The sequence below is a fragment of the Phyllopteryx taeniolatus genome, chromosome 3 (genome assembly GCF_024500385.1).
Source record: "Phyllopteryx taeniolatus isolate TA_2022b chromosome 3, UOR_Ptae_1.2, whole genome shotgun sequence".
NCBI lineage: Eukaryota > Metazoa > Chordata > Actinopteri > Syngnathiformes > Syngnathidae > Phyllopteryx > Phyllopteryx taeniolatus.
Window position 1 is genome coordinate 12,582,534 of NC_084504.1, and position 25,245 is coordinate 12,607,778.

At 41.5% G+C, this 25,245-nt stretch overlaps 2 protein-coding genes across 5 annotated transcripts in view; both read left to right on the forward strand.

Moving 5' to 3' along the window:
• The window catches only part of cfap251 (cilia and flagella associated protein 251), a 28,095-nt gene extending 23,922 nt beyond the window's left edge, over positions 1-4,173 (forward strand). For both annotated transcript variants that reach the window (XM_061769040.1, XM_061769039.1), the window contains exons 19-21: positions 1,265-1,496; positions 3,261-3,368; positions 3,437-4,173. In XM_061769040.1, coding sequence (XP_061625024.1) covers positions 1,265-1,496; positions 3,261-3,368; positions 3,437-3,615 — 519 coding nt within the window. In that variant the 3' untranslated portion in view covers positions 3,616-4,173. The remainder of the gene's footprint in view (positions 1-1,264; positions 1,497-3,260; positions 3,369-3,436) is intronic.
• Positions 4,174-4,682: 509 nt separating this feature from the next.
• The window catches only part of mlxip (MLX interacting protein), a 37,537-nt gene continuing 16,974 nt past the window's right edge, over positions 4,683-25,245 (forward strand). Inside the window, exons 1-8 of one of the 3 annotated variants that reach the window (XM_061769071.1) lie at positions 4,683-5,453; positions 12,047-12,153; positions 12,233-12,318; positions 12,390-12,479; positions 12,553-12,594; positions 15,195-15,336; positions 16,924-17,007; positions 22,957-23,051. In XM_061769071.1, coding sequence (XP_061625055.1) covers positions 5,077-5,453; positions 12,047-12,153; positions 12,233-12,318; positions 12,390-12,479; positions 12,553-12,594; positions 15,195-15,336; positions 16,924-17,007; positions 22,957-23,051 — 1,023 coding nt within the window. In that variant the 5' untranslated portion in view covers positions 4,683-5,076. Of the gene's footprint in view, positions 5,454-12,046; positions 12,154-12,232; positions 12,319-12,389; positions 12,480-12,552; positions 12,595-15,125; positions 15,337-16,923; positions 17,008-22,956; positions 23,052-25,245 lie in introns of all 3 variants that reach the window. The other 2 variants (XM_061769070.1, XM_061769069.1) reach the window with 2 other exon arrangements.

Consider the following 25,245-nt stretch of genomic DNA (forward strand, 5'->3'; position numbering starts at 1 on the left):
TACAGTCGCTTTCAGCCATTTATTACAAACAGTCAAATACATAATTGAGAACTCGCAAGGAGCTGCTGTCGGCCACAACTCACGGCCAGATGCTCACATGCAGACTAACCAACTTCACCTCCTGAAGTCATTCACTATGCCACGTCCCTTAAAGTCACACTACAGTATGTATAGGAATGACACTTTTATAAAACCAATGCATTTCTTTACATTCTCTCTTCTTATGTTGTATTATGTTTTTATGGAATGCAGTGCAAATTCTTTTGATTAAAAACATGAAATAAAAAAATGGTGGGTTTTTGGGGGGGCTGGAACAGATTGATGGAATTTTGTCGCACCCCACCTGGGTTAGCTTCTTCAAGGGACATTCATGTGGACAAAATTACAACGTGTGCAGTATTTTTTATACCTAAACTTTAGGATCATATTCTCGCATGTGCGAGAGGCGTCCTGCGCGCATTTGGCCATCAACTCAAGTCTGTTATTTACGCAACCTTGAGCCAGCTGTGCACTCTGGGTGGAGCAACCCAAAATGTGGCTCTTCTCCGTTAAATTTGGATCTGCGTTCAGCATGCGCCTATTATCCCATAGATTGAACCACTTTTTCCTCTTCCGCATTCCAGAGGCGATTGTAAGTCTAGCTCCCCGTCAAAGTGAAACATCATATTGCATGTTTTGATTCAGTTAACTGCCCTGACGGCCCAGCGATGGCCCGGTGACATCCCAGTGATGGCCTTGCAGCGGCGATTAAATTTGTTTTGATGGATTTATTTCAGACAAAAAAAATAAAACACATACTTGAGTGGTGCGCACATCAGCAGTGCTCCTGTCTCACCGGTGGCTATTAATTTCCATATACGTTGTGGATGTTCATTTCACATTTAAAGAGTAATTGGTTTTCCAAATGGATTTCTACGGCATTCACATGACTCAGGAAAACGGCAAGCTCCAAGAATTACAGCGAGCTTCGGACTTCGATGAGTCACGCCTCATGGGCGGTTGTGTCAGAAGTCATTAGAAGAGAATCCACGGAGGTAGAAGGTGCACAAGCCAGGCATGTAAAAAAAAAAAAAAGACTCGCGCACGAACGGGAGGATATGGCCCCTAATGTTTGCTATAATTTTGCGTGTGTTGAAATAAGTTTAAATGTGTTTAAAGCATATGTGAGTGGTTAAAAGCGATATTGAAAAAAGTGTTTTTATCATGGATTTTCACCTATCATGGGTTGGTCTGGAAGTTTCATTCATTGTATTATTTTGGGCAGGTTGAAGACATGCTGAACGAGGTGAAGTTGGGCCAGTACGCAGAAACGGGAGAGTACATCACGGACATCAACCTGGAGGAGTTGATCAAACTGTACATCAACCACCGGCCTGCTTTTGGCATCTCGGCAGATGAGCTGGCCACAGCCTTTGAGGTCCTCGGCGATGCTGTCGGCCCCGCGGGGCAGCCCATTCTGCATAGAGACCGGATGCTGGAGCTCCTGCAAGTCCGAGGTATACAATACAGAAATCTAGTCTGTCATATTGTGTCATGAACCAGAAAGTACCCTACTCAGTAACGTGAAAAAATATACCAGAATATAGGTATACATTTTTTTGGTCATTTGTGTCACGATGGAAGGGATCCCTTCACCCTAGAGCCAATAATGGTACGGTCCTGTTGAGTTACGTCATAGTTAATGAACCAGGAAGTAGCCTACTAACATAAACAGACAAAAATCATGCAATTAGGCACTCGGGGTCCCTTCATCGCAAAGGTGATGCTAGGGTTTGAGACAGTTTGTGGGCTAGTATCATGACTTGATATTGAACTGGCCCATTTGCTGGTCGCCTGGCCGGGTTGCCATGGAGATTAGTCTTTTGGTGCACTGATCAGGAGACCAGACCTCATGCTACAGTCCTGTCGTCTTAGGTTATGAACCAGAAAGTTGCATACTCATTAACATTCGTTCTCAATTTTTTTGTCAATCGGAATTGATCTTTTTGCTGTCACAATAAAACAATAAATAATGGTATGCTCCTGTTGTCTTGCGTCATTCTCATTGAACCAAGAAGTAGCCTACTAAACAGACAAAAATACCACAACCCTCATTTTCACATTTGTTTGTGGAATGTTTGTTGTTTCATTCGCAATGGACGTGATCCCCCTCCTCAACCAAAAATCAAACATGGTACGGTGCTGTCGTCTTGCGTCACTCACAATAAACTGTGAAGTAGCCTACCAACATACAAATAGCCAACTACGCAGTTTTTTTCGCTTTTTCAGTGGAAATTTGCCATGTGCGGGATCCCTCCACCCAAGAGTAAAAAAAGTATGCTCCTGTCGTCTTACATCATTCGCAATGAAGCAGTGAGTAGCCTAACGTTACAATAGACAGAAACACCGCACTCCACCATTTTCTCCTTAGTTTTGTCTTTTTTCCATTTATGTCACATTGGAAGGGATCTCCTCCACTCTAGAATAATAATAAAAAAAAGTACAGTCCTGTCACCTTGTGTCATTGTCAATGAACCAAGGACTAGCCTACTAAAGCACAACCTACTCATTAACATATAAACTGAAAAACAAAAATATCGCACTTCCTCATCATCACTTTGATTAGCAGAATTTACCATGAAAAGCAAATTCATTAACATTACTGCCTCGTTCTCATCAGAGGGCACGCTGCTGATTGCAGAAACTCCCCCAGTCACAATAGGACTGCACCAACAAAATTAGAATGTGCTCCACACTTTTTTTTTTTTTTAAAGCAGGTCCAGCTCAGCAGCAGAGCCTACGCTATAGTTTTTCTGTAATGTTGCATGGATAAGGCGGCACGGTGTATGACTGGTTAGAGTGTCTGGCTCACAGTTCTGAGGACCGGGGTTCAATCCCCCCCCCCCCCCCCCCCCCACCTGTGTGGAGTTTGCATGTTCTCCCCGTGCCTGCGTGGGTTTTCTCCGGGCACTCCGGTTTCCTCCCACATCCCAAAAACATGTATGGTAGGTTAATTAAAGACTCTAAATTGCTCGTAGGTTTGACTGTCAGTGAGAATGGTTGTTTGTTTATATGTGCCCTGCGATTGGCTGGCGACCAGTTCAGGCTGTACCCCGCCTCCTGCCCGATGATAGCTGGGATAGGCTCCAGCACTCCCGTGACCCTTGTGAGGATATGCGGCCCCAGAAAATGGATGGCTGGATGCATGGATAACAAGGACATTATGTTGCTGTCACATTTAATTTTCTGATCATATTTGAATTGTTGTTATGTTGAAACAGGGGAAGCCATGACAGAGGATGAGCTGGCAGAGTGTTTCACTGCGCTGTTAGGTCTCTTTGAAGTGAAAGAGGAGGAAAGTCCTGAGGTCGACTTCTCTAAATCTGAAAGTATGTATGAATACTTCTACAGCTACAGTATTTATAGTTCCATATACAATATCATTTTTTTTTTTTAGATGTGAGCCAAGAATACACACTGGAGAGTGTGATCCCAGAGGAAATATCCGTGGAGATATTTACAAGTCACATCCTAGGTTTCCCATCATCATCATCCTCATCATCATCATCATCATCTCAGTCACTGACGCTCAAGAGAGGACACAAAGCTTCAGAGCAACCGCTTGATGACATCTGAACGGGAAATACACTGACACATTATTATGACACACAATTAAGGCAAAAAATACATAGTTGTGTATTTTACATGATGATATCATGATTCATCGTTTATAACCCTAGTGAGGATAAGCGGTATGGAAAATGGATGGATGGATGGTGTATGGTGTGATATGACATGATATGATATGATACGATACGATACGATACGATGCATTACGGTACGGTATGGTATATTACAGTGGTTCTCAAAGTACCACCTCGAAATTTTTTTTAAATAAGAACCACTATAATGGCCAACATTAAGATACAGTCAAAAAATACAGAGCTCAATGTATCTTTTAGTCAGCTATGGTACCGTATATCATATACATACTTCACGGGTCAATCTGACCCGCTGCATGCTTAGTGAATAAATAGCACAATCAATAATAAACAAATAACACCACAATGGATTCCTTTGTGAATGCTGTGTGTGTGTGTTTTTCCCCCAATGCAATTATAATGGGCATCAATTCTATGCAAATCTTCACTATATGCGGTCCGCCGCAGTCCCTATCTCCACGAATAGCGGGGGTCCACTGGATATGAGCTTGTAGTCCATTGATCATTTCCAAATTTTAGTATCTGACAAGTGAATTAAAAAGGTAATAATTAAATAAAACAATGAAATCACAACAAAAATGGCATAATTAAAATGTAATGTGCGATGACAGCAAATAAGGCAAACAGCAGTTTATGCATGGTTATGAAAACATGAGTCCTTGTGTCTGATCGACTCCAACAGAAAGACTCTCCTCGGGCCGACATACGGAAACCCCGTGAAGAAAATCGGGATTCTACCGACGTCTGCAGACAACGAGAACGGCTCGTAATACATGGTGTACGTCACAGAGGACAAGGTCAAGCCACTCTGCATACAAACGGAACTTTTCATCACCCAAGAGCAAGAAAAAGAGAGACAAGCATAACCACGACGTAGTCAATTTAACGCCACAAGCTCAGGATGACCGACCGGCACCTGCGCTGCATTTATATAGTCCCGAGGTGGGGGTGGGTGGAGTTCTGAGAGTGTGTCTCTGAGACAGACCAATCAGAAACCTTCTGACTTCGACACACTTCCTGCTCTGCGCTGTAGGTGAGCCCGCCGCACGATTTTTAATCAAGCAATCGTGTGGACCAATCAGAAAAGGCAACGCTCTGACCTCAGACCAATCCGAAACCTTGTGAGCCGATGACGACGTAACGCCAGCCCCACTTCTTTTTTTAGCCAGTTGGTGTGGTGTCAGCTGGTCTGTAGGCAACTTGTACACGAAGAAGTACTCAAAAAGACATTTAAAGGCGACAAAGTGGCAGCATTAAAAATAACAGGAGCGAAGGGCCACTCGGAGGCGCCTTGGTCAAGTCTCATGACGGGGGTAGTGTAGTCGTGATCCCTCCCGGGCTAGCTCACTAGCTGCTTAGCCATTTGTTCGCAGTCATGGCTTCTCGGCAGCCGAGTTCCAGCAGGCAGCGGGGCAAGAAACAACAACAACAACAGCAGCGGGACGACGACGATGACAACGACTCGGACGCCGAGGAGACGAGCCCGAGCTGCAGCCCCAGCCCCAGCCCGAGCCCGAGCCCCAGCCCCAGCCCCAGCCCCAGCCAGGGCCCGAGGAGGTCGCAGATCATCCACAGTGGACATTTCATGGTGTCGTCGCCGCACAGCGAGCACCCGCCGAAGAAAGGCTACGACTTCGACACCGTCAACATGCAGACCTGTCAGACGTACCACTTCGGCAAGGCCAGCACGTCTCACATCTCCATCGACGCCTCGCTCACCAGACTCTTTGAGTGCATGACACTGGCCTACAGGTACGCCACTGCTGGGGAGGAACAGAGTACAATTAGTGTTGTCACGATACCGTATTTTTGACTACTTTGATAATTTACCTGCACCAAGTACCTCGATACTACACATCAGTAAAACAGAGTGCAATGGAAACTGACAAAACAACTTAAAATTCTTATTTTTATTAATTAAAAATATTAGTATACGTTTGGTATCATTATTATTATTTTTTTAACATTTGCCCACACAACATTTAAAATTGTCAAACACTTGGTTATTTAAGCACACGTAATGTCTGATTTATTCAATTGTTTGTGTGCTGGATAAAAATATTTACATATATATTTCAGTGTGTGTGTGTGTGTGTGTGTGTGTGTATATATATATGTATATATATATATGCAAAATGCCCAGTCAATTATCGGTCTATCACATACAGTGTTCCCTTCAGATTTCGCTTCTTGCGGATTTTCAGAGTCTCAGTTTTTGTGCTCAGCACAAACATAAATGCTTTGGAACCATTTTGTGGCATCTTGGTGCCAATGAGCTATGTGTAAGTTAGTTGAGGAGCTTCATGTAGTGCTTGGCCACCATCTTGTGGCGTCTATCGGGAATTATAAACCTTGTCGGTAGTAAAACACCTCTTGTTCAGTTGCTTAGCAACCAGTGTCAAATATGGGCACAATACCGTGCTTGCTGTGACCTACCCTGTGGTAGGAGTAGTGTGAAAGCACCTTCAACCATTTCAATCTGGGCCTGCTATATGCTGGGACAAGAGGGGGTGTGGCCCCCTCAAACAAACGTCGCGCCCCCTCAAATCAAATCTGCGCATGCTTCCTCAACTCTGTCTCCTAGGCTTGGTGCTGTGTGCCGGTTGTCTGATCTACTGTAAAAATTGCAGGGAAACTGTAAAAAATGCCCCAAAGTTATTCATTGTTACCAACTGTAAATATAACCGTTGTCGTAGGGCTGCACAATTAATCGAATGTTAATCGTGATCACCTGCCACGATTAAATTAACCCGATTTTTAGACTTGAAATGCAGGCGCTGCTGCATTTGAAGCACTTTGTCAATCTAATCAACCAACCACCATTGGGGGAATACATGGTTAAGGCTGCATTAAGCTGCCTAAATAACAAGCCAGGGACGCTTAGCACACTGCAGCGGGAGCCTCAGTCTCTCGCGATGGAATTACAAGAGTTAGTCATGCTGATAGGAGCAAGGAGCATCTCAATGAGGAGCTAGTACCTCAAAAAGGGATCAACATCCGTTTTCTGGACATGTTTTGATTGAAGGCGAGTGACATTAAACAATAATTCATATGTAAAGAGGGCAGCAGAGTTGTCTGCCCCCCAGAGTAACACAACTAATCTGTTCAACCATCTGAAAAAATAGCCGTGAACATTAACAGGTCAAAGTACTGAACAAATGAGCCGTCAGGGCTTGCAGCGTTATGTTATTGCCTTTGATGTATAAAGTGTATTTGCTCCCATTTTGTTGCACTTTGTGATTGCACTCTGTGATAGCGCATTTATTCAGTTAGCCCTTGGTAACTTTGAAATGCTTGGGTAAATTTCATTTTGAATTAGCTACCATTTATTCTTATTTAAAGTTTCTTTTTGCACTGAACACTGTTAACATCTATTTTTTTTTTTTTAAAAAGGAGTCCAATAAAAATACAGATATTTTCACAAACATGAGGAATTCATTCATTCATTCATTCATTCATCTTCCATACTGCTTATCCTCACTAGGGTCCCGGGTGTGCTGGAGCCTATCCCAACTGACTCTGGGCGAGAGGCAGGGTACACCCTGAACTGGTCACCAGCCAATTGCAGGGCACATATAAACAACCATTCGCACTCATATTCACACCTACGGGCAATTCCGAGTCCTCAATTAACCTACCATGCAAGTTTTTGGGGATGTGAGTGGAAACCGGAGTACCCGGAGAAAACCCACGCAGGCACGGGGAGAACATGCAAATTCCACACATGCGAGGCCGGATTTGAAAATTTGAACTGTGAGGCAGATGTGTTAACCGGTCGCCCACCTTGCCGCCAACATGAGGAATAATCATGATTATCATATCGATCAAAATAATCGTGGCCATAATCGTGCAGCCCTACTTTATCGATGCCATATGTGGTTACTTTCACAAAACTGCCATCGTCCTACCTCCCAAGAATAGGAAGAACAACATGATTCTGACCCAACCAATCAGCAAGGATCATTCTATATCACAGAGGGTGTCATTGCAGCATTTGACCAATCAGCAGAGTTCTGTAGCACGCTACACTTCCTTATTTTTTCTTTAAAGCCCAAAAAAGCAGGACAACAGCAGGAATTACATCCGCATTTACGGTTGTAACTTCCAAAATAATCATGGTAAGTTGACAACTCTTACATATTTTATTGCAGAATAGTTATGCAAAGTTATTGTGTTAGTGCTGTTTACCTTGGAGTAATTAAAATGAGTGAAATTTAACAACGAAAAATGGAGGCGACCGTATGCTCAAATGACTGAGAGACTAGAAATGTCTGTTTGTAGTCATACGCCTTATTGATTACTTACACATTTTCTGTACAAATAAAGGAATCGAACTTGATTTTTGTTTGTTATATGACCTTAAAACCTTTTTCAAGGTTTTATTGCATAAGCTTTGTTTTATTAGTCTTAGTCAGAGCCAATTCACAGCCAGCATACAGTACATAACTAGCAATAGACACTCATTCAGACATTCTGTATTATTTCATATATTACACATCTATACCTATAGGTAAATGTACACTATTGTTCCCGTGAGGGCATTTTTTTACATGTAATTTATAATTGTTTACAATGAACTTGAATCTATAATCTTATTTTTATCAGCTATCTGCTTGAATGTTTTTGGGTTAAAAGGTGGAGGACTGCTGTTATGCCAGTTCACCCTGCTATCAGCAGTGATGTCGACGAGGAAGATGATGATTTGGCAGACCCAGATTTTTTTTTTTTTGTCCAACCGGACCACAACCTGGGCTTTCCCAGCACAAATGACAATGCCAAGAGAAAGCGCATACAACCTGCTGTAGCACTAAAGTCAGCAGGCGTATAGCCAAACAAACTTGCATGCAGCTAATCAACACCACTTTTACGACCAATGAAAGTGTAATAATAACTTTTTGTGACCATCCTTAGCTTTAAGGTGATTTAAGTCGAAGATGACTAAACTATTGGATACCAGGGTTTCTCAAGTTGCCAACCCCATGTCATCAAAGCAATTCAGGCTGCTGAGAAATCTGACTCGCGTTATTATGACAATGTTATTCTAATGGTGGTGGTGATATTTTGTTGTTGTTTTACTCCACTAACGGGTAAGGTACTATTAATAGCCACTTAAAAATGATAATAATAATATTTTCTACGTTAAAAAAATGTAAATGTCCCAAAAATAAAATGTTATGTGCGCCAACAACACTCCGGGGTTGAAATTTTGAATTTGCAAGTATTTTAATGAGTGCTCTATAAAGGGTTAATCTGTTACATTTGGGTATTTTAAGCATTTTTTGGTTTTGTGGGTGGTAACGTCATAGTGGCTGCAGAGTATTCTCTGTCAATTAACTGTCTGTTGTCGTACTAGAGCGGCTCCAACTACCGGAGACAAATTCCTTGTGTGTTTTTGAAATACTTGGCAAATAAAGATGATGCTGATTCTGAGAAGTTAAGCTTACGCTACAGTCGGTGGAAGATAGCATTTGTAGAGGATTTAAGATTGTTTGGCTCTGTGTGTTCATAACAAGTGAGAAGCGACACACAAGTCCACATGTATGCAAGTGCCCTGTTAACAATAGCCAATGCTATACCCATATGGGTAGAGAGATGTCTCAAAATTATTAGCGTGTGTTTTTCAAATCCACAAATACATCCGCGATTCACACTTGTTTTTCAAATCCACAAATATATCCGCGATTTACATGTTTTTCTAATCCACAAATTATTTGCACGTGTTTTTCAAATTCACAAATATATCTGCAATTTACACGTGTTTTTTAATGTTGTGTGTGCATTTATCATGACTTATCATTTGTAAATATTCAATTTCGCTTGTGAATTGTTGGAGGTGCGTTTGTGGATCAGCGGGCACGCACATTTATTTTGAATCCCAACCAACGCTTTGACACGGAGCATTTCAAGCACCAACACTTTTCAGTAAGTTACCTGTCTTCTGGAATTGTGCTTAAAATAAAGACGTTTATGTTGAACAGATTGTTAGTTAAGCATTTACGAGTCAATATTAACTCGAAAGACAGGCAGCTATTTAACAAAAAGAGTGAACTTGTAAAAGTGCGGCGTTAAATGTGATGCGGTCGAAAGTTTGCTTGCAGCTAGCATTTGTGCTGGTGCACCCACGCAAGAAAAAAAGTTAGGTGCACCAGTGCAAAAAGTTAGTTTTGAGCTCTGAAAGGCGATGAATTTGTCAAAAGAGTAATAATTTAAAGTTGCTAGCATTGATGAACAGACACTCCTTTTTGCATCCTCAAAAGCATTGTCCATGAGTTTTTCAGGCACGTTGAGGCCCATCCAAAAAGTCAATTAATCTATCAAAAGAATAATACTTAAAGCTGCCATCAGCAATCAACAAGCACCCCCTTTTTCATCCTAGAAATTGTCAAACAGTAATTGGGGCTTGATGAGGCACCCAAAAAAAAAGGCAATTTATTGGTCGAAAGAATATTTTTAATTTTTTTTTTAAAGTCAGCCGAGTGTACCACTACAGCATCAGTGACGTTGACATTTGAAAAACCTTAACCCAAGTTTAAATCCCTAATCTTGAAACCCTGATTTGAAATCCTAACTTTAAAACCTAACCCAGAATTCGTACTGTAACGAACATACTTTGACGTACTGCCACATGCACAACGCTAGCCATGATTTTGGCTTGTTAGAGGCTAAGCCACAGTGCTGTTGTTTACAGAGTAGACGTGTGGCTGTAGCTCATGCAGGAACTTGGTATGTTTTAATTATTACATTTCCACATATTTTTTCACAATTCCTACTGTGATGAATTTTCCATTACAAAAAAGGACAAATAAAAGTTGTGTAGTTAGTGTGGCAGGGTGTTCTCTAAAGGTGACTGGCAGCCAGATATGAAGATGTTTCTATTTCTGGACGGTAGTCTACTCAGACGAGGATTCCCTCTGACTTTTGGAACCGGCTTGGACTCGCTGTCATGACTAATAATAGAGGAGGAAAGCACGAGCAAGCAAGCATATTGCTGTTGTAATTTATTTAGTTGAACCATGCTCCACATATTCGACAAGCTTTCGTTACGCCACAGGTGTCAAATTCAAGGCCCACGGTCCAGATCCGGCCCACCACATTTTATTTGGCCTGCGAAAGTAAATCATGTGTGACAACTTCGTTTTGGTACCAATTCCCTTTTTAAAATAAATTGAATAATAGTTTAACAATGATTACTGGCTTCTGATTTCAAAACTAGTAATGCATCAATTTGTCATGTACTGTATGTGTAATAATATGATGCGATTATACATTTATATGGGTTCACAATCATAATGGCCCTCTGAGCGAAACCATCACGATGATGTGGCCCGTGACAAAAATGAGTTTGACACTGCTGCATTACAGCGTTAATTCAATTTGGAGAGACGCCTTGTTTCCGTGTTTTGTTTTTCTTTTTTTTCCGTGGAAACTCAGCTTCGTCTTCTTGACTTGGCGAAGCTCGTATTCCTGCTTCCTCCACCTGCAAACCATGGATTCGTTGATCTTGAATTCTCTCGCGGCTGCTCGATTTCCATGTTCCTCCGCGTAACTAATGCCTTGCAGTTTAAACTGTGCTTCGTAAGCGTGTCTCTTCCTAGATGCCATTTTCGGGGGTCCTTTGCCAAGCCGATGCACATACCAGAACTATATACCTACTGGGGGCGTGTCTTTAGCGTCCTCTGTCACGCCCGCCTTCCTCTATATAAGCAGCGTGTCGGCAGGAAATGCTCCCAGTCAGTCAAGCGGAGCGCTCATCAAAGTCACACAACATTTACAGATTTTGGAACTCTGTGCACACATAAAGCGCGCCGCATTATAAGGCGCCCCGTCCATTTTGGAGAAAATGTAAGACTTTTAAGTGCGCCCTATGGTCGTGAAAATACAGTAAGTTTAATGTTAATGTCAATGGCTTTTTTACATTGCATTCCTCATTCACTCCATGAACTGCATCATCTTTCCTCACAATCGCGACACGCACTTTCGACTAGCTACCTTGACACATACTCTGTTTATACCATGTTGGCATTTTTCACCCTCATAATCGACATGGTAAGTCGAGAGTCACCCTCTAATCTTCGTCTTCAACTCAAAAGCTGCGCTGATCGCAAATCTAAAACGATACAATGCTGCCATCAACAGGGATCTGTTTGTCATTACTATGTTTTCCAAACCTGAATTTCACAGACAAGCTGGGCGGGTCCCTCTTCCACACCTACTCATTGAAATCATACTTGACGAATATATGCGTCGTGGTAGTAAACAGTTGACTTCTAGTTGACAAATATAAAAGTCGACTGCAGTGAATGAGTTAAATTTAAACTGAAAGGAAAATTCAATTGTTTCCTCAGTGGTAAGCTGGTGTCTCCCAAATGGAAAAACTTCAGGGGTCTGAAGCTGCTCTGGAGGGACAAGATCCGCCTCAACAACGCCATCTGGAGGGCCTGGTACATGCAGTGTAAGACTTCAATGCTGTCTACCAATACTTTGGTTTTTACAAGTTTGAGTGACTAAAGGTGAACTTTTGTCACCCGCAGATGTGGAGAGAAGACGGAATCCTGTTTGCCATTTTGTGACCCCTCTGGATGGAAACATTGACCTGGAAGCGCATCGTACCTCAGAGGTGAATGTTTAAAACAAAATTAAAACTGATAGTAAATTTAATAACTTCATGTCATGTGTTTTGACTCCCAGATGATCACCACCGAGGGCAAGTGCTGGAAGAGAAGAATAGAAATTGTCATTCGAGAATACCACAAGTGGAGGGCCTACTTCAAGAAAAGAGTTGAGTTTGAGTTCCATTCGCTTGTTTTGATTGCTCATACAGTATCATCCTTCTTACTGACTGTCTCTTCAGTTGCAGAAGCACAAGGATGACGATCTGTCGAGTTTGCTCAAGGTATGCAAAGTCTGAAAGAAAAAAAACAATAAATCACGCATGCAGCTTTTGTCACCTTCACCTTAATGCACCAAGAAGATTTTAACACCTTTTTGATCATTCAAACTAGGGTTGGGCCTTTGATGACTTCAAGTAAAAGTAAAAAGAAAAAAATAATGATGATGTTGCTTCATATACAGTGGATATAAAAAGTCTACAACCACTATTCAAATGCCAAGTCTTTATGATATAAAAAAATGAGTCCAAGATAAATCATTTCAGAACTTTTTTCCATCACTAATGGGACCTAGAACTTGTAAAATTAGTCACTGATGGTGTAGTGGTACACTCGCCGGACTTTGGTGCGGGCAGCGTGGGTTCAGTTCCCACTCAGTGACGGTGTGAATGTGAGTGCGACTGGTTGTCCATGTCTATATGTGCCCTATGACTGACTGGCGAGCAGTTCAGGGTGTAGTCTGCGTTTCGCCCGAAGTCAGCTGGGATAGGCTCCAGTGCCCTGCGACCCTAACCAAGATAAGCGGTGTTGAAAATGGATGGAACTTGTAAAATTCAGTTGAAAAAAAATAAGATCTTTTTGAGAAGGGAAGTGAAAATAAACAATTAAGATTTACATTTGTGTTTGACAAAATTCTGGCATTTGAACAGGGGTGCGTAGAGAGAGTTTTTATGTCCACTTTTTTCCATCAATTACTAAGGAGAGTTTGTTTGTTAAGCAATTCTAAACAAAGGATAGGGTTACCAATTAAGGTTTCAAGCCAAGGTTAGGGTTTCAATATACAGTGGGTACGGACATTTTTCAGACCCCCTTAAATTTTGTACTCTTTGTTATATTGCAGCCATTTGTTAAAATCATTCATTCATTCATCTTCCATTCCGCTTATCCCCATTTGTTAAAATCTTTTTTTTTCCTCATTAATGTACACACAGCACCCCATATTGACAGAAAAAAACGTAATTGTTGAAATTTTTGCTGATTTATTAAAAAAGAAAAACTGAAATATTCCACAACCATAAGTATTCAGACCCTTTGCTGTGACACTCATATATTTAACTCTGGTGCTGTCCATTTCTTCTGATCATCCTTGAGATGTTTCTACACCTTCATTGGAGTCAAGTGTTTGATTATACTGATTGGACTTGATTAGGAAAGCCACACACCTGTCTATATAAGATCTTACAGCTCACAGTGCATGTCAGAGCAAATGAGAATCATGAGGTCAAAGGAACTGCCTGAAGAGCTCAGAGACAGAATTGTGGCAAGGCACAGATCTGGCCAAGGTTACAAAAAAACTTCTGCTGCACTTAAGGTTCCTAAGAGCACAGTCGCCTCCATAATCCTGAAATGGAAGACGTTTGGGACAATCACAACCCTTCCTAGAGCTGGCCGTCCGGCCAAACTGAGCAATCGGGGGGAGAAGAGCGTTGGTGAGAGGTAAAGAAGAAACTAAAGATCACTGTGGCTGAGCTCCAGGGATGCAGTCAGGAGATGGGAGAAAGTTCTAGAAAGTCAACGATCACTGCAGCCCTCCACCAGTTGGGGCTTTATGGCAGAGTGGCCCGATGGAAGCCTCTCCCGTCTTAAACTCAATTGAACATCTCTGGAAAGACCTGAAAATGGCTGCCCACCAACATTCACCATCCAACCTGACAGAACTGGAGAGGATCTGCAAGGAGGAATGGCAGAGGATCCCCAAATCCAGGTGTGAAAAACTTGTTGCATCATTCCCAAAAAGACTCGTGCTTGTATTAGCTCAAAAGGGTGCTTCAACTAAATACTGAACAAAGGTTCTGAAGACTTATGGCTGTGTGATATTTCAGTTTTTCTTTTTTCAGGAATCTGCAAAAATGTCAACAATTCTGTATTTTTTCTGTCAATATGGGGGCTGTGTGTACATTAATGTGGAAAACAAATATTTTAGCAAAGGGCTGCAATATAAAAAAAGAGTAAACATTTTAAGGGGCTCTGAAAACATTCCGTACCCACTGTAATGTTTCAAGCTTGTTTGGATTTCAAATTTTGGCTTATCCAGGGTTAGGGCTTCAAACAAGAATTTAGAGTTTCCAGCCATCGTTAGGGTTTAAATTTTGGGTTTCAAGCCAGGGTTCAGATTTCAAACAACGATTAGGGTTTCAAGACATTGTTGGGGTTTGAAGACAGGGTTTTGCTTTCACCTTAAGGTTCCGAACAAGGGTTAGGTTTTCAAAGTCACCGTTTTTTCAAGTCTAGAAGTTTTAATTTAGGGTTTCAAATTAGAGTTTCAAGTCTCGGTTAGGGTTTCAAACAAGGGTAAACATTGGGTTTTGATCAATACATGTAGGAATCAAAGTACAATATTCCGCTCAACCTTCATTTGAATTGAGCTGTGATGATGCTTTCTAGCAGGAAGGCTTCACAATTGGTGTTTTGTGTGTCCGTGTGCATGCGTGTGTACATGTAATTGTGTAATTGTCCACCCCAACTTTTTGGCTGCGCTGAAGCCGCATGCTTGTGTGATTAACTGACTTGGTGCTTGCATTTGTAACACCTAAAGGGGCCCAAGGAGCAGTTAGCGCTGTTTGGGGAAGTCTCTCCAGACATGCTCCGTGCTTGCTTTTGTCAGGATGAAGAGAGCCAGGCCCCGGTACCCATGGAGCTGGAGAGTCTCTTTGACATGGAGGTGCTAATGTCTGAGGTGTCCGACACGCTCTTCTCCACCTTGGTCTCACACCAGACCACCGCCTGGCCCAACCCCAAGGACATTGGTGAGGAAGGCCACTTTATTTTAGTTTATTTTATTATTTCAAACCAGGCTAAATCCCTAAAATAAGGGTTAGGCTGTCAAATTATGTTTTCAAACCAGGGTTAGGTTTTCAGAGTAGGGCTTTATGTCTAGTTTACGGTTTCAAATAATAGTCAGGGTTTTTGATTAGGGGTTTAAGCCAGGGTTACGGTTTTAAATTTAAGTGGAAAGCCAGTGTTGGGGTTTTAACAAAAGATTGTTGGGTTTCAAATTGGGTTTTAGAGCCAGGGTTAGGATTTAAAGCTACATTTAGGGTTTCAGAGTAAGGTTTAGGTTTCAGGATGGGTTTTAAGCCTGGTTTGGGGTTTCAATCAATAGTCAGGGTTTTAAATTAGGTTTTCAAGACAGGATTAGTGTTATAAAGTATTGTTTCAAGCCATGGTTATGGCTTTAAATTCATGTTTTAACCCAGGGTTAGGGTTTCAAAGAAAGATTACAGGTGTGTCAAATTAATGTTTCAAATTGGGTTTTCCAGCCAAGGTTAGGGTTTTAAGCCTGGGTTACAGTTTGCAAAGTAGGGTTTAAAGCTCGGGTTAGGGTTTTAAACTAGGGTAAACGTTTCAGGTTAGGGTTTCAAGCCTGGTTTAAGGTCCCAAATAATTGTCAGGATTTTAAAGTAGGGTTTCAAGCGAGGGTTGCGGCTTTAAATTCATGTTTCAATCCAGGGTTAGGATTTCAAAGTTTCAAATTGGGTTTTCCAGCCAGGGTTAGGGTTTCACATTCGGCTTAAAAGCTACGGTGAGTGTTTCAAAGTAGGTTTAAGGTTTCAGGTTGGGGTTTCAAGAATTTTTTTTTTTTTAGGGTTCTCAAGGGCTAAACCAAGGGTTTGTGTTGTAAAGTAGTGTTTCTTCAAGCTAGCGTTATAGCTTCAAATTCATGTTTCAAGCTGGGGTTAGGATTTCAAGTTAGGGTTTGAAGCCTGGTTTTGTGTTTCAAAGTAGGATTCCAAACTAGGGTTAAGGTTTCAAGTTAGGGTTTCAAGCCTGCTGGTTTTAGACAGGGTTAATGTTTCAAAGGAGGGATTCAAGCCAAGGTTATAAGGTTTAAAATGGGGTTTCAAGCTTGTGTTAGGGTTTAAAGTCTGGACTAGAGATTCAAAGTCGGGTTTCAAATAAACTTTACAAGAAGAGGTTTGGGTTTCAAATTGAGGGCTAAAACCAATGTTATTGTGTTATTGTTGTTTCAAACTAGTGTTTCAAACCCGGTGTAAGGTTTTAAAACAAGATTAAGGTTTAAAAGGACGAATTCAAACTAGGTTTGAAATTAGGGTTTCAAGCCACCGTTTGGGTGTCAAGTTAGGGTGTCAAATTATAGTTTCAAGTTTGGGTTAGGGTTTTAAAGTTGGGTTTCAAGCTAAGGTTAGAGTTTCAAATAGGATTTCAAAGCTGTTTTTTGCCATGGTTAAGGTTTTATAATAGGGTTTCAACCAGTGTTAGGCGTTCAAACCAGGTTTAGCATTTTAAGTTAGGGTTTCAAATGAGGGTGTAAAGACCTTGGCTATGGGGACAACATGACAGTATTTAACCAAATGCTTGTTTGCCTTCCACAGCTCATGCAGGGAATGCAGACATGATCCAACCAGGACTCATGCAGTTACAGCCCAACCTGGACTTCTCTTTTGATCCACTACAAGGTAGCGAGCAGCCGTGCGGGCACGCACTGTTTGCTGATGTCTCATTTTTAAGGGGAATCCTGTCACACCCTTGTAACGTTTTCAATAAAGTCTCAAATTGAAGGATGACAGTTTTAAAGTAGTGTTTCCAGCTGGGGGTACGGTCAGGCTTTCAAACCTTCAAACCAGGATTAGGGTTTTAACACAGGGGTTCAAGCTAAGATTATAAGGTTTTAATTTTGGGTTTCAGGCGTTCACATTCGAGTTTCAAATCTGGGTTGGGTTACAAGCCTGGGTTTAGGTATCAAACAATAGTTAGACTATCAAATTAAGATTTTAAAACAGGGTTAGGGTTTCACAGTAGAGTTTCAAGATAAGGTTATAGGGTTTCAAATGATGGTGTCAACTCTGGGTTAGGGTTTCAAGACTAGGTTAGGGTTTCAAAGTATGGTATGAAGCCAGGGTTAGGGTTTCAAGTTAGGGTTTCAATCCTAATTTTGGATTTTCAAGTAGGGTTTAAAGCTTCAATTAATTATACACACACACACACATGCATACAGTGGGTACGGAAAGTATTCAGACCCCCTTAAATGTTTTTCTCTTTGTTATATTGCAGCCATTTGCTAAAATCATTTAAGTTCATAATTTACACTGAGGAGAGGCTTCCGTCGGGCCACTGCCATAAAGCCCAGACTGGTGGAGGTCTGCAGTGATGGTTGACTTTCTAGAACTTTCTCCCATCTCCCGACTGCATCTCTGGAGCTCTTCCACAGTGATCTTTGGGTTCTTCTTTACCTCTCTCACCAAGGTTCTTCTCCCCCAATTGCTCAGCTTGGCCGGACGGCCAGTTCTCGGAAGGGTTCTGGTCGTTCCAAATGTCTTCCATTTAAGGATTATGGAGGCCACTGTGCTCTTAGGAACCTTAAGTGCAGCAGAATTTTTTTTCTAACCTTCACCAGTTCTGTGCTTTGCCACAATTCTGTCTCTGACCTCTTGATTCTCATTTGCGCTGACATGCACTGTGAGCTGTAAGGTCTTATATAGACAGGTGTGTGGCTTTCCTAATCAAGTCCAATCAGTATCATCAAACACAGCTGGATTCCAATGAAGGTGTAGAACCATCTCAAGGATGATCAGAAGAAATGGACAGCACCCGGGTTAAATATATGAGTGTCACAGCAAGGGGTCTGAATACTTATGGTTGTGTGATTTTTAAATTTTTCTTTTGAAGAAAGCTGCAAAAATTTCAACAATTCCGTTTTTTTCCGTCAACATGGGGTGCTGTGTGTACATTGAGGGAAAAAACTGAACTTAAATGATCTTAGCAAATAGCTGCAATATAACAAAGAGTGAAAATTTAAGGGGGTCTGAATACTTTCCGTACGGACTGTGTGTGTGTGTGTATATCCATACATCCATTTTCGGAGCCGCTTCTCCTCACTAGGGTGGCGGGCGTGCTGGAGCCTATCACAGCTGTCATCGGGCAGGAGGCGGGATACACCCTGAATTGGTTGCCAGCCAATCGCAGGGCACATACAAACAAACAACCATTCGCACTCACATTCACACCTACGGGCAATTTAGAGTTGTCAATTAACCTACCATGCTGCATTTTGGGATGTGGGAGGAAACCGGAGTGCCCGGAGAAAACCCACGCAGGCACGGGGAGAACATGCAAACTCCACACAGGTGGGACCAGGGATTGAACCCTGCTCCTCAGAACTGTGAGGCAGACGCTCTAACCAGTCGTTCACCGTGCCGCCTGTGTGTGTGTATATATATATATGTGTGTGTGTGTGTGTGTGTGTGTGTGTGTGTGTGTGTGTGTGTGTATATATATATATATATATATATATATATATATATATATATATATATATGTATATGTGTGTGTGTGTGTGTGTGTGTATATATATATATATATATATATATATATATATATATATGTATATGTGTGTGTGTGTGTGTGTGTATATATATATATATATATATATATATATATATATATATATATATGTATGTGTGTGTGTGAGTGTATGTATTAGACTTTACACCGATCGGTATCGGCCGATAATTAGCATTTTATGCTGATGGGGTTTAATGTCATAATTCGCCGATTGATCGGCTCTGCAAAAGATATTTACTCCGCGTCGCCATCGTGCACAGTATATTTGAATCCAAAAGCTAGTTTATTTTTAGCCTTGTCGCGTGTCTTTTAGTGTTGTCCTGTAAATATCTGATGGCCAATAAAGTTATTTAAAAACAAACAAACAAAAAAACATGTCGGCGGTGTAGAACAGACAACACGTCTGAATCAGACAACACGTCGTGACCGGATCAGACTAAAAGACAAATTTGCTCTTTTACGATTGCACTATGTCAGAGTATTGCAATAAAATCTTCCGATACCACCGCATCCCGTTTTTTCCGATCACTAAGCTTCCATCTTGTCAATTCAAACGCAACCGGATACACTCGTTACCATGGCGACGACAACAATAATGGATCGCGCCGTGTGTTTGTTAGAACAAAATGGGGGGGAAACGTGTGTTGGTGGTCACGTGTGCTCAGGAGAGGAGAGGTTGTTCATTTAAGGCTTGCTTGAGGTATGTTCCCGTACTTTTAATACAATACGGCTCGCAAGCAAGCAACAGAACGTTATGTAGCCTAGCAAGCTAGTGGTAGCACAAAGGTTGTATGTAAACAAGCCGCCGTTCTGTCAAATCATGCTCTAAAGTTTCGGGTGTGGGTGAAGTAATTTAATTAAAAATAAAGTAATTTAATTACAGTAAGTTAGCACCCATTATTTCTGTCATGTTGTAATGTTGGTTTGACCTGACTGATTAGAATACACGATCTGACTAGAGCAGTGATTTCCAACCTTTATTGAGCCAAGGAACATATTTTCCAATTGAAAAATCTCACGGCACACCAACAAACAAAAATGTCACAAAACGTGGATACATTAATTACTGTATTTAGTTCCTGCCATCTAATAGAAGACCATTAATTTGTTCTGTCTGTCACTATGCCTCACTGGCATAAATAGAGGAACAAAAATACACAAGTATATACAGTAAATGAACAGGTCACTTAAATAGACACATTCCTCCATCATGTGATCGGATCGGTGCTCGGTTATTGTTTTTTTAAACTTGCTGATCGGTGATCGGCCCCAAAAATCCTGATCGTGTAAAGCCTAGTGTGTATATACCGGGTGATTGAAAAGTAACTCCCTATTTTTAAGTACTTGTAATTTATTTCTGAGCTACAATTCTTACAAGAAATGAACATGAGAAGAAAGTGTATTGCATGGAGTTTTATTTCAAATTCGATATGGGCGCCAGCATTAGCCACCAGTTTCTCAAGCCGCCTGGGAACCGCATGAACTGATTTTACAAGGAACTCTATGGAAGTGGTATGGAAGACATAACTTTTCTTATTCGCCCTTCAAGTTCTTCCAAAGTCGTTGGTTTGGTAGACTAGACTTGCTCCTTTAATCATGGAACATACACCAAAAAAATGTAGAAAAATATTACAACATATGAATAAATTATAAGTATTTTAAAATAGGGCGTTACTTTTCAATCACCCTGTGTGTATGTGTGTGTGTGTGTGTGTGTATATATATATATATATATATAATAGAGAGAGAGAGAGAGAGAGAGAGAGAGAGAGAGAGAGAGAGAGAGAGAGAGAGAGAGAGAGGGGGGGGGGGGGGGGGGCACGGTGGCCGACTGGTTGGCGCGTCTCCCTCAACAGTTCTGAGGTCGGGGGTTCAATCCCTGGCCCAACCTGTGTGGAGTTTGCATGTTCTCCCCGTGCCTGCGTGGGTTTTCTCTGGGCACTCCGGTTTCCTCCCACATCCCAAAAACATGCAGGGTAGGTTAATTGAAGACTCTAAATTATCCGTAGGTGTGAATGCAAATGGTTGTTTATGTGTGCCCTGCGATTGGCTGGCAACCAGTTCAGGGTCTACACCGCCTCCTGCCCGAAGATAGCTAGATAGAGTTGAATTTTATAGAATATTTAATGGAATCTACGAGGGATCTATAGGGAATCACGCAGAGGGGTCTAACTACAGAGAGAAAATAACACTAAGGATAAACGAAAAGGGAAATAGGACATTGTGTGATGTGGGGCTAAAGTTGAAAATGTGAGCATTTAATGCGTTGAGTCAGAGCGATAGAAGGCAAAGGTGGTATTTTGTGGGAAGCTAGTATTTTCCCCAAATGTATAGGCATTCATATTGTACATCCTAGCAATGCTTGTTGTGGTACTCACGACCGTAGGTTCGTTGGTCTTTGGGGATGGTCTTTTCTCCACGCATCTCAGGAGGAAAACAAAGCAGGTTTGGTTGAAGAAGAAAAGGTTTGCAGAAAAATACAACAAAATCAGGTTGGAGTAGAAAAACAGAAGTTGTTCATCACGCTTCGTTGGGAGAATATGACCGTCTCTCTTCCTGCCTGTTTTCGGGAACCGCTAGCAAGTTCAGATAAGTCGTGTTTGGCTGGGAGTGTATCTGGTATCTGGAATGCCCGAGCCGTGCCGAGGTCACCTAGAGCAAGATGAGAGGGAGCCAGGCACAAGAGGCAAGACACAAGAGACAAAAGAGGCGGGAGCCAAAGGCTAAATATCCAGGGGTCGTGTCTAAGGGACGGAGAAGCTGGAGGAAGACCACACCCATCAGGTTGAATTAAGTCTACAATTTTGACTCATAGAATGAGTTTAAAAATCATATATTAATCTAAAACACTTCCAAATTTGTACTCTTACACATAGATCAAGCATATAGAATGATTGTGTAAACTTTAGTCTTGGCAAATCAACTGCTTATGGTTCAATGCAACACTTCATGCTGTTTGGCTTCAAATCAAGACAAACTGTCTCAAAATCTCACAGCTGCACCTGTAAAGTTGACACACTGACACAGACATCAAGGCATACATTTGGAATATTTCTGCAGAGTTCGTCAAATATCAAAACAGACATTTTATCTTCAGTTAAAGAAAACCCTGAATGGAAGTCCACATTGCAGTAACTCTTAAATGCCAGTGGGTGGCGCCCGTGTCCCGGCAATTGTTCCTATTGGGGAGAGGATCTCCCTACCTTTTGGTTGCTCTGTCAGTTAAAGTGAAGAAAAGGACTTTGATGACTGTAAAACAAGATTTCGAGGGGACCTGCTAATTACTTTAGGGTCCCCTTGACATACGCCAGGCCTCCTATACACACACACACACACACACACACACACACCAGAAGTGCGCATGTACTGTAGTAGATCCACATTTGGCAAAAACCCGTCGCAATTTTCACTGTCAACCCATACAAAGATCTCAGTCAAGATGCATCACTTCAACATACTTCCTTGACACCATCTTGTGGCATTTTGGGATGTTCCAGAGAGCACAAAAACTCCTGAATTGGTTATTTGGTTATGATTCCACAAATATCAAAGGATAGGACAAGAAAAAAAGGCCAACAAATTTGAATCCTTTTTTATCTTTTTCTTTCTTTCCTTCTTTTTCTTTCTTTCTTTCAAAATTTAAAACGGATCAATTCGACCTGCATCATGAGGACAATCAATGCACTTTTCAATATTCATAAAATCTACTTTTATGGATAAAAGGTAGTTGTAGTTTTTTTTTTTTTTTTTTTTTTATGGTTAAATGTGCAGTGGGTCACATTGGTGTAACAAAACAATTGAGGGGGTTAATGTATAAGGCGAGTGTTCCTTTGGAAAATGTGACTTTTGTTGTCCAGGGGTGTGGTGCTATTGAAGGAATAGAATGGACTGAGTCCTGCACACTCCCTCATAAACACACACTAATTGTGCACACTTAGGAATCGCGCACTAGTTTCCTTAACCTAGTAACCCAGAGAGTAGATGATGATGATTTATTAAGTCTTTTTATTTCATTTGATTTAATTTTACTAACCACTTGCTAACATAGAGACTCTTGTTTTCAGACTTATTTCACAGCCTCCGTCTGCCCGTCTTCCTCCCCGTTTCCCCCACCGCGCCATCAGTCACCCCACTGCCCAGCAGCAGCTCTCCGTCGCAGGTAAAAACGGAGCGCAGCTACTTTAACACACCACCACCTCAGACGGGAAGTGTAAGACTTTGTCCCCCCCCACCCACCATCTTCTTGCCTCCTGTTCTGTCCTTTACAAGTAGTGACACAAATCCACGTAACATAGTAATTTTACTAAACTGAATGATGGCACACGACCAGTCTACTCAACCACATCCCTTGAAATGTAGAGATATAAATAAGCGTTATGTGAACGTTAAGGGCGTACTCGAAATATGACCGAGAATTATATCTGTTGTGCAAGGTGGCAGTTAATATGAATAACTGGCTACAGGAGTGTTCGATAATTCTATGATAGTGGATTACGCGCATGCATGTGACAGAGCGTTCTGTGGATTGTTTGGACTGTGGATTATTTCTAGCTCTTTCTATTCTTTCTTTTGTATTATTATATTGTTCGAGGTGCCAGTTATCATGAGTAACTGCCATGAAACTATGACATTACAGCAGTTGTATGTGTGCATGATAAATCGTGCGGGTCATAGCTAGTGCTGGGCAATATATCGCTGAAGAGCGCCGAAACTCCCTGTGTTGCTCCTGTAACCGCACCAAAACAAATACACTAACACGATCTATGTTCAACTCTTCTCGTTTTGAGAGGATGAGCACCAAATTGAGAGAGGTAAAATCAGCAATCTCATTCTGTTTCGCCAAAGACATGATTCAGTGGAAAAAGATGGATTCAGAAACGTGATGAAAACTTTGGATCCCAGATATGAGTTCCCCAGTAAGAAATATTGCCTAAACTTCACAATAATGCCAAGGAGAAAGTTCTGGCAAGTGTGTCGGTTTTAAAACTCTTTCCTCCGACCTCTGGGGTACTAGTCGCACAATGCAACTGTATTTGAATGTCATTGTTCACTACCTGAAAGACTAGGAGCTGAAAATGATGTGCGAGATGATTGGCAAGGATTTAAAGGTACTTTATTCTTAATTCATAGGGTTTCATATGACATCAGTCCACCCTCTGCCGTTATAACAGCTTCAACTCTTCCGGGAAGGTTTACCACAAGGTTTATGGGAATTCATGACCATTTTTCCAGAAGCGTATTTGTGAGGTTACACACTCATGTTGTACGAGAAGGCCTGGCTCTCAGTCTCCGCTCTCATTCATCCAAAAGTGTTGTAGAGGGTTTGTATAGGTGTTGTGCAGGATTGTGGAGGCCAGTCAAGTTCATCCACATCAAACTCCCTCATCCATGTCTTTATGAACCTTGATTTGCACACAGATACACAGTCATGTTGGAACAGGAAGGGGCCATCTCCAAACTGTTCCCACAAAGTTGGCAATGTCCATAATATTAATATGAGCTCCAGTGAAAGGAACTCTGAATGCTTACCAAGAGATTTTGGACAGTCAAACAGTTTGGGGATTACCTAACCTAAGCAAGCTCTATAAACTCCTGCCCTCAACCCGATAGAATGCCTTTGGGTTGGTTTCGAGTGGACAGCGAGCGAGGCCTTCTCGTCCAACATCAGTGTGTGACCTCACAAATATACTCCTTGGAAGAATGGGCAAAAATTCCCATGATGTCACTCCTAAACCTTGTTGAAAGCCTCCCATAAGAGTTGAAGTTGTTACAGCTGCAAAGGGTAGACCAACATTATATTAAACCATATGAATTTAGAATATCACTGAAAATCATATCTGAGTCAAGGCTGGTGAGTGAATATTATTGGAAATATAGTGTATTTTCGTTGTAATGTTTATATTTGTTAAATAAATGTTCTGGTTTATGATGTAAATCACTTTGCTCTGGTTCAATTTTCTACATTTATATACTTTAATACGATATATTTCAAGTCATATTGAATATTGACATGAGGCAAAAAATTGTGATATCACATTTCGGCCATACCGCCCAGCACTAGCCATAGCCCACTTCGAGGGGAAGTCTACTGATCTTGAATACATGTCAGAGTACTCACACAAGTGCTAAGTGGATTTAAGCATGGTTTGAATGGCCTAGTGTGCATAGGCTTAAGATGATCATGGTTTACAGTATATGCACACGAACAACTTTGCACAGATAAACCTCCCTGGCAGAGGTAATAAGCGAAAGCTCAGAGAGTAAAGGACTATAGTTGTACCTTGACTTACAAGTGCCCCAACTTCAGCGTTTTCTGAATTACGAGTCTTGGTTGATTCTTTGCTTTTATGCTT